Source organism: Molothrus ater, chromosome 6 (genome assembly GCF_012460135.2).
Source record: "Molothrus ater isolate BHLD 08-10-18 breed brown headed cowbird chromosome 6, BPBGC_Mater_1.1, whole genome shotgun sequence".
NCBI lineage: Eukaryota > Metazoa > Chordata > Aves > Passeriformes > Icteridae > Molothrus > Molothrus ater.
The window spans coordinates 26,900,991-26,919,799 of record NC_050483.2 but is presented as its reverse complement, the minus strand read 5'-3'; the positions used below and the strand labels follow the sequence as shown (position 1 = coordinate 26,919,799).

The following is an 18,809-nucleotide window of genomic DNA, read 5'->3' as shown; positions in this document are numbered from 1 at the left end:
ATGAGACAATAAAGGCAAAGAGTTACGGACGTCCAGGTACCTTTTTCTGGGCAGCATAAGCCTGAAAAAGGACACCCGTTAACAGAGGATTAACCCTTAAAAGCAATAGCCTGTTGAATATTCATACATCTCATACATGATGCATAAATTCCATTCAAACAAAGGTTCGGTCTCGTCATCGTCAACTTCTTCCTCTCAATCCTAACGGCATCTTTGATTCTTAGCAAGGCTGGAATAAGTTCGTTTTTTCTGATAAGAGAACAATAAATTCTTTTTCTCTGAAAGATTTAGGTGTCCTGTGGCTGGTATCTGGTGTGAGTACCTCACTCCTTTCTTAAAAAAAATATTCTACTTACATAGTTCCTATTTTAACTACAAAAGTTACCTTTTACATTTACCATACTATTAAAATGTTAATACAGCACTACTAATCAATACAACAAAATACATATAGTAAATATCTGCGTAGAGCCATATAATATGCACTTTTCACAAAGTCCAAATGCCGAATCCTGCACTTGGATTACAGCAACCCCATGCAGCACTACAGGCCTGGGGAAGAGTGACTGGAAAGCTGCCTGGAGGAAAAGGACTTGGGGATGCTGGTTGGCAGTGGAAGGAACATCAGCCACTGTGTGCCCAGCTGGCCAGGAAGGCCAGTGGCATCCTGGTGTGTATCAGCAGCAGTGTGGCCAGCAGGAGCAGGGCAGGGATTGTCCCCCTGCACTCAGCACTGGCAATACCACACCTTGAGTCCTGTGCCCAGTTTTGGGCTCGTCACAACAAAAAAGACTTTGAGATGCTGGAACAGATCCAGAGAAGGGCAATGGAGGTGGTGAAGGGTCTGGAGCACAGGTGTGATGAGTGGCTGAGGGAGCTGGGGGAGTTTATCCTGAGGAAAAGCAGACTTGGTGGGTGGAGAACTTTATTGCTCTCTATAATTACCTGGAAGGAGATTGTAGTTGCATGAGGATTGGTCTCTTCTCCCAGGCAGCTAGAAACAGGACAAGAGGAGGTGGCCTCAAGCTATGCCAGAAGAGGTTCAGGTTGGACATTATGAAGAATTTCTTCACTGAATGGTTTATTAAGCATTAACTGGAATCTGGCTGCCTGGGGAAAGGGTGGACTTGCATTCTCTGAAGGCGTTCAATGAACGTATGTGGCACTTAGTGTCCTGTCTAGTAGACAGGGTGTTCAGTGAAAGGTTGGTCTCGATGCTCTTGGAGGCCTTTTCCAACCTTAATGATTCTGTGTGATTATGCGATTCAGGGGACATCCTACCACAGCCCCTCACACCGCCACAGCCGGGCTCGGGCCATCGCCGCTTTAAGGCTGGGCCTCCGCTTTAAGTCTGGGCCTCCCCGGCGTTTCCCTGTTTAAGGTCGGCGCGCGTGCGCGCGGGGCCGGGCCGGGCGGTCTCTGGGGCGCTCGGGTTGGCTGGCTCAAGGTGAGCGGGGGCTGCGGGCTCTGAGGGGATGCAGCGGTGCCGGGGGCGAACCGCAGTTCGGCCTGGGGGGCGGGTGCTTGGTAGAGCTTGTACTCCCCTTCCCAGGAGTCGTATCCTCAGGCATTAACACCTTCTCTCTGCGGGGCAGGTGGGAGCACAGGTGCGGAAGAGGTTGGGAGAGGCTGCTGGCATTGCCCAGTCCCTGGAACGCGAGCTGGAATCGACCTTTACTGAGCCCCCGGATCAAAGCGCGTCCCGGGGCGGTGGAGGCGTTCCTGAGGAGAGGAGCGGACTCCCCGCAGCCCCGGACCAGCCTGTAGGACTGAGCCCCCTGTGCTGCCTCTCTGGGTTCTGTCCTGGGCTGCTCTGTCTGCGGCTTCCGAATCTGGTAATGACCCGTCTGCAGGGCTCTCTCCAGGGCTCTTCCACCTTTGGCAGCACTGCTTTCTAACTTGGTCTTTCGGCGTACCTGACAACCTGGGTAGTCACTAGGCTCTCTGAGGGGCTCTCACGTGGGAGCCTGCAAACTGCATTGTAGCCTTCTAAAAAAACCCATCGGGTGATGCTCCTGCCATCCTGGAGCAATCTGCATTCCTTACATGAAATTTTGCCAAGAAGGAATAGGCCTTTTGTATATAGACCATATACAGGTATGGTATTTTAAACAGTTTTCAGCACCTCTAACACAGTGCAACTACTTTGTGAAAAAAAACCAAAAAAAACCACTTCAAGATGTAGTACCTAAAAGCTTTTAGGTTTTTTTTGGCACCTGAATCTGAAAAATCAAAGCTTACACAGCGCTATTGTATGTAGATATTAATGACTATACTTACTGGAACTTTTGGTTTGTAGGTCAGTGAAATCTGATAAAAAGCTGAAAGATATTAGGCTTCTTGGGGATATAAAAAAAGATGGCTGGATCAAGATCCTAATACTATTGTCTTTCTTTTTCATCTGCTTCTTGGAGGAAAGATTGGAGCCTGCCCTCAACACTTATACAGTGTCAGAAAATCCACATGAAGAAAACACTATGAGAGAGACTTCTCATCAAAAAATTCAATGATGGAACATGTAACATTAGGAAATCTAAATTTATTGGTTCAATTCATAAAAGTACTTAGCTTTTTATGGCATGTATTTTTCTCCATTCATGACAGTTGGTATTGATTCTGGCTTGCCATTAATTAGCATTTATCAAATGTAGGGCTCCTTAGTGGAGCTGGTGGAAACTTTGATACTTAATCCATTAAATTTGCTTTTCCATTTCCATTTACCTCACCTTGCTAGCTACAGTTGTCTCTTCTTGTTTTTTCACCAGTCTTTCCCACCTCACTTTGCTTGGTTGTCTCATTCATTGTTCCCACTTGCTTCAGTTCTCTCTCCCCGTTCTGTTTCGCTCTTCTCTGTTTTACTGGCCATTAAGTTGCTGTTTTTGTCATGTTCCTCTGTTCTTACTGATTCCTAGTCCCAGCTCTTCCTGTCTTTTCTTCCTGCATGTTCCTCCTTCAGAGTCATTCTTGAAATTTCTTTCCTTGAGTTTCCTTTGAGGATCCTTGCTCCAGCCATTTTGACATCACAGTTTCAGAGGACTTCCAAATCTTTTTCTCTGTTTAGATGCCTGCCTTCTTCCTCCTTGTTGCCTGGGCCTGATACAGGACTACCTGTTCTTCCTTTTGCTTTTTAACTAAACTGCATCTGGCATGGGCTGTAATAACTTGGAAGCAGGTGACTTGTTTTGGCAAGAGTATAGGCAACTGAAAACTCTGCCTTATGGGCAGTCTCCAAAACAAGAAGTTCTGGGAACCAAGCCCAGGGCAAACAAACTGGAGCATTTTAGCACTGAGGAATTTATTTAACTTTTTGAAAGGAGTTGTCACGTGTCTCTGAAACAGTGGGGAAAGAAAGGCAAGGGAGAAGTAAAACTGGGCTAAAACATACATGAGACTCCCCTGAAGATGCTGCTGTTGTGCTGGTTAATGCTCCTGATCTACTCATAGGGTGGATCAGGTGATTGGCATAGCACAATGATGTTAAAACTTGGGATTTTTACTCTATTTGATTTAAAGAGTTAAACCAACTCAGATTGATTTTGTCTGGAAAAGCTAAAAAATAATAATTGTGTTGTCTTCTTAAAAAATAGTGAAAAACATCCTGCACACTGGCACTATGTGTGTGTTGAAAAGAATTGTGTATATGATACACATCGCCTTTATTTCACTTTTTATAGAAAATCTGTTCTCTTTTTCCAAAAGTTTTCTTCACTATACAGTGCTAAAAGATGGTGCCTCTACTTATTTTCTTTAGCCACTTCTGTATTGTTTTCACTGTGAGGAAAGTTTGATTCTTATTGTGTTATGGTGTTACTGTGACCATTTGCTTGTGTAATGGTGCTGCTGACTTCCACTGTAGGTGCAGTCCTATTTAGAAGTGAATGTCCATCTGCAGTGTTGTATGCTGTGGCAGCTGTCACAGAATTGGAGACAATTCAGTTGCCAGTTTCACTTTTTGTCCACCCACTCATAGTATCTGGAAGATCTTCAAATTGAATCAGTACACAGGCTCCTCAAACAAAAGCTGTGAAAACAAACTGGGAAATAAACAGTGGTTTTGTTCCTTCAAAATGTCAGGCATTCAGAGTAGTCTAAACTTACTTTGGATAATTTTTCTACTCACATTTATCTATGCTGCTCTGTATTGCTTTGTCTTCCTTTTAGTATGTTAATATCTTGGATTTTTTTTTCTTTATGTAACTGGGTTTTCCCCCCTCTGTATAATCATAGAAAGCAGATATTTCAGGAGTATGTTAGTCACAATAAAAATTATCTTCATCCTCTCTTGTTCAGATTGGGGTTTTGTGTTTGCATAATACACATATTTAGTTTTAGGCTAACAAAAATGGAGTTTTGACAGTGGACTGCTCTGTAAGGCATGAGCTGTACAGCAGTTCTGCCTGCTCTGTGTGGTTTAAAACCAGAGGCTCAAACCCTCAGCCATGGGTGTGGATACTATATATTGAGGAGTGATGTGCCCAGATTTCATGTCAGATGCTGTTGGCTTATATTTACTGCATTCTTAACTCATTATTTGTGCACAGAGCAGTTTGATTAGTGGTTACAAGCTTCAGCTGAGTTGCAAATGTGTGCAAATCATTTACTAGAGTGGGCTTGTCCTTTTAAACTGCGCTGGGCACATCTGACAGTTTATGAAATGCTCCTTGTATTAGCAGAAATTCTCAGATGCTAAATCAGCTGCTCTGGGAATAATAGTTGTGCTACTTGAATGTAATTTTTTTGGGCAGATGTTATCAGGAAGAATTTGGAGTTTTGTTCTGAAAAATATTCTGTAAAATAAATACAGAGAGATGTGCCCATGATCACACAGGAAGTCTATAGCTGAGTACAGTGCTGAACCTACCAAACTTTCTCTTAATCCATCCTTCCTGTTAGGGTTTTAGATTATTCATGTTCTAGAGATTATATCAGCTGTGTGGGTATAAAGATGGATTTCTATTTCACTTTTCAATTGTTAAGTCCTTAATTTTCAATGCACATTTTTGTTTACAAACAGTAAGTAGTAATTTAATCAAAGTGTGGAGGTTTTTCCTTTTGTTGTGGACTATTGTTTTACACTGTTTTGTCCAAAGAGCTCTGCAGGTCACTTGTTTTTCAGCATTTTGTGATGCTGTAAGGACACATTTGAGATTCATTCCTTGTAGCATCCTTAGGTGTTGAAATACTGGAAAGAAATTCACTTTTTAGTAACTTTTCCCAAATAAGTAGCTTTTCAAGTGCAAACACAATAAAATGTTAAAACTTGATCTACTTGATCTGTTTCTTTAACAAGATACTTGTGTTTTGAGTCAGCTGTGTATTTTAGACAGGAGGGATGGCCAGGGATATGCACCTTTTCTCCTAATAACTTTTTAGTTGTTTTGTAGCATTCCAGACTCTAGTTCTTGATGGTTTGTGAGTGCTGTTATGTAAGCACTGTAGCAGTACAGACAGAAGGTTCTGTATTTTGCAGTGTTCAAAGAACAAAGATGTTGGATAAGTGGCGATGATGTACTCTTTCTAGGCCCATCTTTTAGATTTACTCCAATTTGCTGTTCTTGTCAGCAAAATAAACATTATGACAAAGATGTTAACTATCATGTTTCATTCTTTAATGTCCTTTGTTTGTATGGAGGTTGGTTATTTATGGCTCTTGGCTGAAAATAGTAGTCACATTTTTATTTTGTATTAGATCTGAGAGCATGTGAGATCATGTTTTTCCTCCTGTTAAATCAGGGTAATTTCCTCTTACTAACTTTGGGTCTTACAGGTGCAAAATCACAGATTTGCAATCCTCTTTTAAAACTGTTGAAATTCAGGGATAAATCTTTCTGTAGAACAGATTGAGTGATGATCTCATTCTTTCTCATCTTTGGGCACTCCTAATAGAAAGAATTGCTTTTTCTTACAAAACATCTTACACAACAATATCTTTTTATCATGCACCTGCAGACTGCTATTCTGGTGTGCCTGCCTGCCTTTTATTGAGTGGCACCTGACTTTGTGTGCAAAGGTGCCTCTGTGTCTGATAGGTGGAACAGAGTGCTGTTCTCAGTCAGCACGGGAAAGCTAATCAGACACCTCTCCTTCTGCCTGCTAGGGGCTGGTGAGGGTCCTACAAGGAGCATGGTGCATTACTGTTTTCCTTCTTTCCAGCAGGTTTTACTGTGACATTCTATAAATCAGAGCTTTAATAAGATAAACAGGGAAACTCCTTATTCACATGTTTGTTTATGTTATGCTTGAGGTTGGTTTATATGATTCTTTATATCTTCCTTGGGCATGGATCCTGAAGTTGGGGAGGTCTGTATTTCATTCCCAGTTTCCAAATTACTGAGTACTTTGCCTCATACTCTTTTTTCAAAAAAAAATTATATTTCAGGCCTTCAAACAACATTTTCTTTTGTAGAAATCCAGTGTGAAATTGCTGCAAAAGCAGAGATGATTATACAAAGAGTAGTGCTGAATTCACGGCCTGGTATGTATTTCTCTCCACTAAAAAGCAATGTGTTTGTTCTGATTGCCTAATGCTCCAGAATGGTGATGGTAGAAACAGACACTAATTTGAGATACTGACATTTATATATCTTAATATTGTATGCAGCAATAAAGTTTATTTAAAGTGCATTTATTTATATATAAATGTATCAATTTCCATTAATATAAATACATATATTTGTAATAAATTTGTCTGCATTTATTAATAAATGTAAATTGTGTTAGTATAGATACATTTCTATTGAATATGTACCATATATTCAAACTGCATTTGTTTAGTCTGCAGATTTCTAAACTGTTGTGTGAGAAAAAAAGGGTTAACATGTAATATATGAGGAAACTCTAAGTGTACAGGCTGAAAGTGAAGAAAGATTAGGGGATGTGACTTTTTAGTTCTCACATTTATTTTTTTTGCATTGTAAGAGGCGTCTAAAATATTTGGTTACTATTAATATTTGTTTCCTTGTAGTAAATATTGAATCTTTTGCTACTCTCATGTTTCAAAGGGTTTGGTGTTTAAGTTTACACTGTTGAGGTTTTGTTTACTCTCTTGTTTACACATTTGCCTTGTTATGGATTAGCACAGTATTTTGAGTAGTGAGTTCATAAATCTGGTGTAGAAGACATTAAGTTTTGGAGGGAGTATTGTATGCTGCTTAATGCTAAAATAGTTTTAAGTGTTAAGAGCTATTGTGTGACCTGCAATTAAGTCTTTCAAATGGTGCAGCAGGAGCCTGCTCTAGCTGTGCAGTCACTCTGACCTAAAATAGGCAAGGCTGTCTGGCTGTCTCAGCACTGGTGGTTCCAGTTGTCTGATTGCCCTGCTGCATGTAGTACCAGCCTGAGGATGAAGCCTCCAGTTCTGGGGTCCTTGCCACAATTTTATGGATGTTTCTGGGAAGCTTTAATGTAAGGAAGTCTCTATGAAAGGATGCCCTTGCAGAATGTGCATGTGTAGTGGCTTCAGTCTGTATTCCCTCAGATTCACTTGAGCCAGAAGAGGCAGAAAGGTGGGAGTAGTTGGTTCTAGTTTTACACCTGGGTAAATATACAACCTAATTTATTCTAAAAAGGACTACCTTAAAAAAAGGCCTTCCTCTGTTGGTTAAGGAAAGTTTTACATTGATTCATTTATTTGTTAAATTCTAATATAACTCTAGGTAAGAATGGAGTGCCAGTGGCTGAAAACTTCCGACTGGAGCAAAGTACAATAGCAGATACAGTCCAAGTGGGACAAGTCCGTGTTAAAACTCTCTATCTCTCAGTGGACCCCTACATGGTAGGTGATGGACTCAGAGCTAAGCCAGAAATTGTTCTTTTAAGTACCTTCAACTTGTCATGATGTTTAACACCAAAGTTACCAATTACAGAACAAATATATATCTAGTGTAACATAGTAATTGTATTCATTCTGATGGAGTGATATTGGGAAGGAATTTGGCATTAATATGCTTGGGATATATAAATAGGAATGTGACTTCATTGGACCAGGAAGAGACTGTAAGCCATTACAGATTTGTTTGTATCAGTTTCTTCTGAACTTGGCCTTTTTTGTATTCTTTTTTTTCTAGTCATGCAAAATTACAGAAATCATGTGGTTGAGAGAATTGTGGGTTGAAATGGAAGTGAAGGTAGAAGAAGAACCAGACAGATACAGTCTGTTAAAGTCTGCTATAAAGAGAATTCTGATGATTTATTCCCTCCATAGATCGTGATAGTAGAAAAAAAACCAGTCTAGATTTCAAGAAAGTACATTTAGCTTGAGAATTAAGGAAAAGTTTAAGAATCTTGAAATACTGGCTGTAGCTACATGGGAAACTGGAAAGAAAATGTGTCCCATTTCAAGATGTTTCATTAAACAGATCTCTGTCAGGGGTAGTCTGCATATATTTGACTGCTATTCAGTGCACAGGTGTAGACTAAATGACTCGTGGGCATTCTTTTTCAATCCTGCATTTCTAGGATTCCTTCAGTTGAGGAATGGCATTTGTAGGGTTCTCATCAGACCCAAGCCAGTCATTGTCAGTTGTGCTGGTGCTTTTGAGCCAACATCTGTAGAATGTGTTGGCTTTGGTAACACTGATGGAGATCAGGATGGTCCATCCTCCTTTTGTACTAAGCAAACAAGGGGAAAGAGGGATCTAAGAAAAGATTACGAATACTTGGGGCTTATTGAGAGATTTTTGAGTAGCCCTTTGTGTTTGAAGCTCAGAACCCATCTTTGTCCCCCACCCAGCTTGCACTGGTAAACCAGCTATGTTCCACCAGAGCCTTTCATTAGAGCCTTGTCTTTCAGCGCTGCCGAATGAATGAGGACACGGGCTCGGATTACCTGCGGCCCTGGCAGCTGTCTGAAGTTGCTGACGGTGGGGGCATCGGGGTGGTGGAGGAGAGCCAGCACCATAACCTTGCTAAAGGAGACTTTGTAACCTCCTTCACTTGGCCCTGGCAGACTGCAGCAATTCTTGATGGAGACTCGCTGCAAAAGGTAATAGAAATGCAAAGCCCAGGTTGTGTGTGACTGTTTTTTTCCTAAATACTTTTTTTCCCATCCCAAACGTCTATTTTTTTTTCCCCTAAACAGCTGCTAATGACGCTATTTTTTTGTGCAAAAGAAACATACTTATTGAAGCAATCAGTTCTCAAAAGGCAGATCAACTCATAGGTGCCAAGATTTATATTTTTTTAATAACAATTTTGCTGGTTAATATATTAAGGCCATTATTATTTTAATTGTTGTTTTAAAAAAAATTCCCTGAAGCTATTCCAATAAATAATTCTCTTAATTATTTTAATTCTAATAGAACTTCTTCATGAGAGTGTAACTGTAACACATCAAAGACTTTAGGTATATTTAATCTATTTTTTTAACCTATGTTAGTAAAAGCTTTTACCTCAGGTTTTACATTCACATAAGCAAGAGTATTCAATATTAAGTTGGAAGTGGAGAGGTTTCAGTGCATTAGGGATATTGTGTTGATTGTTCTCTCATAACAGAAAATTACTGTAGTTTGAGAATTTATACTTTCCAATAAACTCCTTCCTTTAGGACTCTCTGTTACTGATCTGCAAACACCATATTTGATAAAATGGTGCATTTTTATCCTTTTATGCTAGCATAGGAATAGTTCACCATTGTTGGAAACTTCGTATCTCCCAACTTTTTTTAACGCTTCCATAATTTAAGTTTTTGTGAGTTACTTTGCTTAAAAACTTTTTCTAAAACCACAGAGACATAACATTTTTGTACAGACTTGTTGTTAGAGTAGAGCTAGAGATAGCTCATCCCTACCAGTTTTACCTTGCCTGGTAAATATCCTGAATTCGTTTTCTACCCTCAGGCAATCTTAAGAGCAGAACCTCACCTTAGAAACAAATGACCTCCTACCTACTTTCTGTTCCCTAGCTGGAGCCACAGCTTGTAAATGGACGCCTTTCCTACTTTCTGGGTGCAGCTGGCATCACGGGGCTGACGGCCCTGTTGGGAATCAGGGAGAAGGGACACGTGGCCATGGGTGCAAATCAGACCATGGTGGTGAGCGGAGCGGCCGGTGCCTGCGGCTCTTTGGCTGGCCAGGTAGGTGCAGGCTTAGGGCATGCAAACATACTCTGTTAGCAAGTTTGCTCTTCTGAAACATGCTGGTTATTAAATATACAGATAAAATCTTTGTAAACGTGAGCAGATATAATCCTGTGGGAACGGCCAGTTTCACAGATTTGGCACATGCTCTCAGTGTGAAAGACTTGACATGTGAAAATCAAGTTTCATGAAATAGGGAGAGGAGAACACAGATAGTGGTGATTACTTGTTGCTAGCACAAGTAAAATAGCTGGTGTATATGTACATGTATTTATTATACATTTATATGGTAGCCTGCCATCCCAACACTGTATTGACTGGAGACTTTCATTTTTTTCTCTATTAGAAAATAGTAATGTGGTAAACCCTTTGTGCTGTGTTCCATGACATCCTTTGTGTTTTGAGATTTACAGTCCTTTTATCCTCCTCTGCTTTGCAGAACCTGTTTGCAGTGTGTATGTGCATATCTACAAATATCTCTCTAGATATATATATATATACACAAACAAAATTGATATTAAGCAAACTTCAGACCTACTAATAAAGGGAAGCTATGAAGAAGCAATGCATGAGCAAATCTATGAAGGTTGTATTTAAATCAATTATTGTCTAATTTTTTTTTCCTTTTATTACTTATGGTACTCGGCAGATGGTCATTTTCTACTATATTTGGTTCTCCAGTACTGGCAGTCATTGTTGATTCCACAAACATAGTCTGCACTCAGTGGGTTTGAAAAGATGGTAAATTTTGATTGTACCTGCCCTGTGTGTAGTTGTGAGGAGGGAGTGACAAGAAGTGGTTGTGTCACATGAGCTGGGAGTGTTTGCTGCCTGGGGTTTAGTGGGATAAGAATAACTGTAACACCCCTTAGGACCCCCTTTCTTCCACTGGTACTTTTATGCAGATGGATGATCTAATTTGTGTTTGGGTTTTTGGTTGGTTTGTTTTTTTTAACTGTGTGCCTGCAGATTGGCCGTCTGGAGGGCTGCTCTAGAGTGGTGGGGATTGCTGGCACAGATGAAAAGTGCTCCATTTTGGTCCAAGAAATGGGGTTTGATGCTGCTATCAATTACAAGAAGGGGGATGTGGCAAAACAGCTACGTGAACTCTGCCCGGGTGGTGTGGATGTTTACTTTGACAATGTTGGTGGTGACATCAGTGATACAGTTATAAGTCAGGTGATTATTCCAGCTGTCATGTTTATTCTAGTCATTCTCCAATGTCTGCATGCCCAGCTTTCAATTAACTTGTACTGGAGTCCAGCCTGTAATACAGCACAGCTTTCCACTTCAGTAACCGACTTCAGGTGCTGATTCTGGGGGCCCACAGCAAGATAATAATTTCCTATATTCCTTCTATTTTGTGCCTTTTAAAATTACACTAGGCTGAATAGCAGTTATTTACCCACTATTACCTTGCAATTTTACCTATTTTAATGTTGTCATAGATTCTCTGGGACTGCAATTCTCCCACTCTTAAAGGAAATGTGGCTAGTGAAAATTTTGCAATAACATCTAGTGCATCTGAAAAATTTAGTTTCTGAGACTGAGGAATGCCATTTTTCTCACTTTATGCTCTCCCAAATAGATGAATCAGAACAGTCATATCATCCTGTGTGGACAGATTTCTCAGTATAACAAAGACGTGCCTTATCCCCCTCCACTGCCTCCTGACACAGAAAAAATACAGAAAGAAAGGAACATCACAAGGTACAGTTCTCCTCCAGAACTTGTGACCAAGTTCCAGGTAGATTGTTCATATGGTGCTTGGATGGTAGTCTGTAATCTGCAGTAGCTACTTGTAATTGGAACAGAATGTTGTCATGCCTAAAAAGGAAAATATAATCATGGTATCAATAGATCCTTTCTCTTACATTTGTCTTTATCAGCATAAAAAAATGGGAAAGGATGTTTTTATATAGAATCATAGATATCATTTGTTACGTTTTATTTGAGGTTGCTTGATTCAGTCCTTTAATCCCTGACAATTCTTTAGTACAAGGGAAGGTGTTGCCATAGTTCTGTTCTCAGAAGCTTTGCAAAGTGCCTTCTCTTAAAATGTTGTAGTTCAGGCATAAGGATGCAGCTGATGCAGTGATTTTATTGAAATTACATTTTTAATATTTGGGGGTTTATTAGATAATGGAACTGTAGGTGTGACAGATATATATGGGTAGAACATTTTTATTATGTTCTGACTCTGGGAATTGCTGAATTTCCTCTTAGGGTTCAGATGGAGCTAAGGCAGAGATTAGGAGGAGAGTCTTGGATTTTTCAGTCATTGCATTGCAGGACATTTGGGAGACTTGATTTCTTTGCAAATCAATTGATCTCTCCTAATTGAAATCTTTCCTTGTCCCTGTTACAGTTGTCTGCCCTTGTAAAAAAATGGATAAAATTAGTAAAATACACCATGCATAGTAGAATGCAGTGGAAAATTTAGTCAGTATGTCCCTACAAGTAATTATCATTTTTGATGATAATTTCCATTTCTCAATTGCTATGGAAAGCCATGACAGCAGGATATGCAAAATTGTGGGGAACCTGAAAGTTAAGTTAGTCTCACTATCTGGTTGCAGGTTCACTAATTATTCTCCCTACCACTGAAAAAAAAGAAAAAGAAAAAGTAAAAAATAATAGGAATTTGCTCACATTTTATGGATATTTACTTATTCTGGTGATACTACTTTACTACTCGATTTTTATTACTCTTCTGTCTGATACTTGAAGAAATCATCCTAAGACTGATGTTACTGTCAAGCTCCCACTGCAGGAAATTGTCACAACAAACTAGCAAGGCCCTGATCTACATTTCTTTATCATTTGTGCTCAATAACCCTTCAGTTTCATCAAGGCTGTTTTCTGAAAAGATTTTTAAAGATTTTCAAGGACATTGATCAAAGTTTCTTAAACTAAATCTCATTCTTTTCTTTCACAGGGAAAGATTCTTGGTGTTGAACTACATGGACAAACAAGAAGCTAGTGTATTACAACTCTGCCAGTGGATCCAAGAAGGTAAACTGAAGGTGAGAACTGCTAGGTTTAATCTATGGCCTTTGATACTATCTCCTACTACAAGAGGACTAATTTCTTTGTCTCTGGCTCTCTTACTGTGCCTCAGGATTGAACAGACCTTTTAAAAAATGTGTAAGTATAATTGAAAGCTTATTAGGTAGCACTGTTTTTTAAAAGGTACTTGCTGAGAATGGTCTGACTGTAGTATGACTGACTTCTCTGATTACATGCTGCTCATGTCTGTGTTCTTTATTTCAGCATAGGCTGGAAGTGCCTTTTTACTTAAAGATGCAGACTTTCAAAATATTTTTTAAAAGTACTTTCAAATACCTAATAAGTTAAGTGTCCTGAAAGCTTTTGAGGATCTTGTTGGAAATTTTACTTCAAGCTTTATAATCACCATTTATTACTTTGTAATGAGTATATGCTTAACTTTGCCTTCCCTGTGAGGTTTGTCTGAATTAGATTTTGGTTCTTCAAGTGATCAGTAATTTTCCTGGAAAAATAGCAAGACGTTAAATTTTGGTAGGGGCAGGGATCTGATTGAAGAATTAACCCACCTGCAACTTTTTCAGAAAATATTCACACCTCTCTTGTTCAAAGAATCTGGTCCGATCAGAGCCCTGACCATTGTAGCGAGAGAAGTCTTTAGATTTTGGTGGTTTCTATGGCAGTTTCTTGGCATGTTTCTAAGAAATGTGAAATGCTCCTCTTGTTTGCATTGACAGGTCAGAGAGACTGTGGTAGAAGGCTTAGCAAACATCGGTGGTAAGATATTTACATCATTTTTGAAGAATAGATGATTATATACAATGACAGAGGTTAACTTTGTTTCATTTGTCAGTTTAGATTTTTGTATTTTATCAAAAACATTATTTTTGTTAAAATAATTTTTCACTTATTATTAAAATGTTCTGTAAGAGAATTATTGTATATTTAAAAATAATTTAATATAAATTTAGATTTTATTATTGTTTTAGTACTGAGGGGAATTTATTCTTAGACTGCTATTTTAGCAGCTGGTGATAATCATCCTGATCTTAGAGGTTTAAAGTGCTGCCCCTTTCTTTGAACTTGTGTATAAGGAAATGTTTTTTAAAATCCTTGAATTTATACTTTAAAAACACAATATCTAACAGAAGTTATTAGATTTGCTAACAAAAAAAATTAAAAGTATACAGAAGAAAGGGCAAAGCATCTTACTAAAGAAAGTAAAAATTAATTTCTTTTAATAGAACAGTGTTCTGTAGTCTGTTCAAAGTATCTGTAACAAAGGAAATAGAAAAATTAAGAGGGTCTGGTGATATAAGCCATGTGATGTGTATTAAAAATGTGTCCCCTTCAAGGAAGAGGGAAGAGTGTGATTTAGTCTCTTTAGCCATTAGTCCCACAAGATTGAAAACTAGTAGGATTAAGTGATAACTAAATCTCCTAGATTTCAATTTATTCTAGTCATTGCTAGTTCCTCCTTACTGGTATACATATGTATTTTGAAGTAACTTGGTCAAATATATCAGTCATATATCATACTTTCATACTTTGTTTACTCAGAGATAGATTCTTTTGTACCAGCTTCTCCCACTACTGTACAATATTTATAAATCTTTTCTTTCATAAATGTGACCCACAGCATTTGTGAGCTGTCCAATCATGTCTTATGTAGCATCAAACTGTTGCTTACAGATAAGTCTTTTTAAATTGTTACACAAAGCTGCCCTTGGCAGTTTATTACAGGCTAGCTTTTTTTTAATCTCCTTCATAATTTAACACATAATTAAGGATAAATATGGTTAGCTCCTAAATGGTATGTCTCCTTTTTTGGGAGCTGCTTAATACATTTGCTTCTACCATTTTTAGTTTCTCTTTTGGAAGCTACTTGGCTTGTTTTGCTTGGCATAAACTTACTTAATTATTTCTCTTGAAGCTGCTTTCCAGTCCATGATGAACGGAGGCAATATTGGAAAACAGATCGTCTCAATTTCGAAGTAAAAGTCATTGGTTCGAGAAAAATAATTGCATTCGGTCTCTAACAGCGGGCAAGTTTTTAATTATACTAATTTCCATTTCTTAAATAAACCATTAAGTTGTTCTGTATGTACTGAAAGCAGAGATTTTGGGATGCTAATAAATTAAATTGAACTGGAAACAGCAATGCAATAATTGATACTCAAATTGAGTAATACGTTCTTGACATCATTTTGACAGCTGCCACCTACAGTTGCAAATATTTAATGGGTGTGGTTTAAAAGAACATTCTGTGTTGTCCCAAGCACAGGCTCATCACCTGGTTGGTGTGTGACAGCACTTGACACACCAAGGTGAGGAATTCCTATTTCTTTATTGTATTCTGTACAAACTAGGAAATTGGGGGGCAACTCACAAAAGTCTATCATCACCATCAAAACTTTACACAATTTGCACATTTTAGCAAACAAAGCCATCAGCATTCATTGGTTACAATTTGTAGAGCTTTTTCATTAATTAGTACTCAGACCCTTATTTGCCAGTTCTATCTCTTGCTTCTCATGCTAATTATTCCACATGTGCACTTCTTCTCCCCATTCCATTTGGTGATCTGTTTTAACTTGGTGGACAGGGGTTGGTGGTTTCTATCTCCCCTGCCAGGACTATCTTTCCCCCAGTTACTGCTCAGTCCTGCTGACTTCACTCCAAGGGCTCTTATCCAGACAGCCCAATTATTTTGGGATTGTGTTCCCTTTTCCTTAAAACAAAGAATTAGCCATGCACACAAGTTTCACCTTGCAATTGCTTAATCATAACTGCCTAGCTATAGGTACTGATTAACAACAAAAAACCTGCAAATTTTGATTCAAATCTTAAGGAAGTAAATATCACAATATTTGCTGAAGAGCTACTTGAGAGTGAGCTCATCTCTGGCACCATGAGTTGACATACCTTCCATGAGTAATTGTCCTCTAGACAGTTATTTTTCACAACTGGAACAAAATAAGATAAAATTATAATATTCCCAGCAGTATTATTTTTATAGGAATTGCTTAGTAATCCACATAAGTCAGCAGTCTATTAAGAGCTGTGATGTGAGGGGTGATTCAGAGTGAGATCATGCTGAGATACTGATGCCTTACCATAATAAAGGCAGCTTGATTGCAGTAGCATTCTGGTAGTTAGGTAAGCTGGGGAGGGCAGTACAGGCTCTAGCAGCATTAGTCAAAATGGCTTTAAGACAGAGAGATAGGGACAGTGAAAGTAAACCTCACCTTGATAACCCCAGTGTTTACTATTCTCATAGAAGTATTCATTCCTTTTACTTTGTGCCAAAAGGAGAAGATTCTTTAAAGTAAGTGCCATCAGTTATAAAAACTATTTTTTTTTGTCTTGTCCTAATTTCTTAATATTTGTAATAGTGTGGTTCTTCAGCTATCATATATTTTATACTGTGAGAGGTGTAATTTAACAAAGGGTGACAAATAACTGGTAAGAAAAATCCAGTATGCTTTGGAGGTTGCTTCTTATGGTAATTAGTGCACATGCCCAATCTTTCACTTCTTTTGGGTTGGTGGGTTTCTTGAGTCGGTGGTTGTGATCTGCCTGTGTCAGAATTACCTTTAACCAGTCAGAGCCAATTTCAGCACAGTTGCTGAGTTGTCTTTATTAGTTTCTTCCTTATCATGGGAGTTCTTCCAGATGTCCTTATGGCCTATAAACTCTGCATTCTTTGTGTCCTCTGTCAGTAGTACATTCTTCCCAAGCTTTGCTAACCTCCCACTAGGCCTGAGATCAAGCATGTCAAGCCCTAAACTTTAAGGAGGCCAACAAGTACTTTGTCTTTAACACCTGGGCATTGCTTACAGCTTGCTTGTTAATGCTACCTGCTTTGTTGGTTGTATCTTCTTTCTTGTTAATTAGGCTCGAAAATATATAAATATGAACTATCAAATAGCATCCTTTCTTAAGCGAATTTTTACATAATTCACATTTTACAACAATAAGGCAAGACCTGTAACTCTCTGGGCAAATGGTTAATTATTTCTCTCTCTTGAGATGTCACCATCATAATCAGTCTCTTCCCTTTTATCTCATTGTCTTAGTTTCCCTCTATTGCATTCCGTGTTTTTTAGGTCAAACTGTTCTCCTTTTCCCAAAAACACACCCCTATATCTGTTTCTTATCTCCATCAACACAGCTGGTGGTGTTCCTCAAACAAGATTCAGTACCTGCAGTGTAAAGCCAGTATCCGGCCCAGAGCCAAGATATTTGGTTTATTTCATGTTTGGGTGCTAGGTATTAATTCCACAAAGCCATCTTGGAATGCGTGCATTTGCCTCTCTCTCTAATACATACTCATTTTTACTCATAATTGACTGGCATCATATTTGCTAACAAGGTCTGCGTGTGCATAACTGCTCATCTTTTGAGTCAGTGGGTTTCTTGAATTCCTGGTCACGAGCTTGCACTTCCAGATTTACTTTTTCTCTAACAACACCATTTCTGAGCCAAAGCAGTTCACCATCTTGTTTACCTTCTTGATTTAAGATGGGCCCCTTAGAACCTATTGGCTAGGGTCCTTGTTTCTTTGTTCCTCTACTGATCTCTTTAGGTCATCTTGACTTTCTGGCATAATCCAGCAGTTTTTCCATGTACAGAACAGCAGCTCCTGTAACTCACAGAGCCCTGGCACAATTTCTAGGAAACAAGTACAGTCCTTTTATTCAAAAAGGTGTCAAGGGAAGAGTCATATATATACTGACTAATAGTCCCTCATGCTTAATTACTGATGCCTATGACAAAATTCCTAATGCACATGTGCAAATCTGGATGCAGTGCATTATATTATCATTTACACAGACAAATTTAAATTTTCTGGAGTGGGGTGGGGGGGAGATGTCTCTGAGTATTACCATCATCGAAGGTAATTCTAAGTTACATTTTCCTTCTATCAGCTAACAAGTTGCTATTTAACTCGTATTCTGTTACAGTTTCTGCTTGAGCCTCTTTGAAAAATTGGTTGTTAACTAAATAAGGATTTATAGTACTCTGTTCCTGGGGCCTCTTCACATAGCATTCTATTCCTGAGAACTCTTCACTGCTCTATTACTCCAGCCCCCATTGTTATAGTTTCAAAACTGACCTACAGCTGTTAGGGGCTTTTTGTGAACTTTTATGCATGTCTATCTTCATGTGACATTGTGACCACAGAACCACAGTAAGGCAGTTCAGCTACAATCTTTATAAATAAGCATTTGCAAAGGATAATAAAATGTAAATAGTATTGGGCAGAGACACCTTTTTTCCTTAGTTTTGGTTAAGCCAATCTTCTGCTTTTTATTTATTAGTCTTGTACATTTCCATTTCCATCCAATTTCCCTTTGTACCTTGAAGTATTGCTGTTGTCTGCCCTATATTTCATTTTCTTCTCTTCTGCTTTTTTCCCTTCCATTTTCATCACTTTCCTGGTTGTTTTGGGGTTTGGTTTTTTTTTTTTGGTTGGGTTGGTTTAGTTCTGCTTTTTTTTTAGTTGATCTTGTTTCTTGTCCCCCTTTTTGTCTTCTTCATTGACAATGAGAAAAACATGGTGTTTTTCATAAGAGCACCTATTAGTGTTTAGTGCTAAATTGTACAGTTACATGTCAGGATTTCATGCAAAATGTCACCAACACCATGAAAAGACCTTTCCAGCCCAGACATAAATGTTTCTTACTGCAGTTTATAGTAGCTGTTGTTACAAAAGTGAAGAGGA

At 38.7% G+C, this 18,809-nt stretch overlaps 1 protein-coding gene across 3 annotated transcripts; it reads left to right on the top strand.

Moving 5' to 3' along the window:
• The first annotated feature begins 1,403 nt into the window (after nucleotides 1-1,403).
• Nucleotides 1,404-15,236, top strand: PTGR2 (prostaglandin reductase 2). 3 transcript variants are annotated; one of them, XR_008508478.1, is made up of 11 exons: nucleotides 2,079-2,097; nucleotides 6,407-6,475; nucleotides 7,656-7,774; nucleotides 8,792-8,983; nucleotides 9,902-10,072; nucleotides 11,045-11,254; nucleotides 11,664-11,785; nucleotides 13,014-13,101; nucleotides 13,197-13,222; nucleotides 13,819-13,858; nucleotides 15,015-15,087. XR_008508478.1 is itself a non-coding variant. In XM_036385010.2 (10 exons), exons 2-10 carry the CDS (start codon nucleotides 6,439-6,441, stop codon nucleotides 15,077-15,079), a joined length of 1,044 nt encoding a protein of 347 aa, XP_036240903.1. In that variant the 5' UTR covers nucleotides 1,404-1,447; nucleotides 6,407-6,438; the 3' UTR covers nucleotides 15,080-15,236. The 3 variants fall into 3 exon arrangements, 2 of the variants coding, with proteins under 2 accessions (XP_036240903.1, XP_036240904.1); XM_036385010.2 differs by lacking the exons at nucleotides 2,079-2,097; nucleotides 13,197-13,222 and adding an exon at nucleotides 1,404-1,447 and having other exon boundaries at nucleotides 15,015-15,236; XM_036385011.2 differs by lacking the exons at nucleotides 2,079-2,097; nucleotides 13,197-13,222 and adding an exon at nucleotides 1,527-1,835 and having other exon boundaries at nucleotides 15,015-15,236.
• The last annotated feature ends 3,573 nt before the right edge of the window (nucleotides 15,237-18,809 follow it).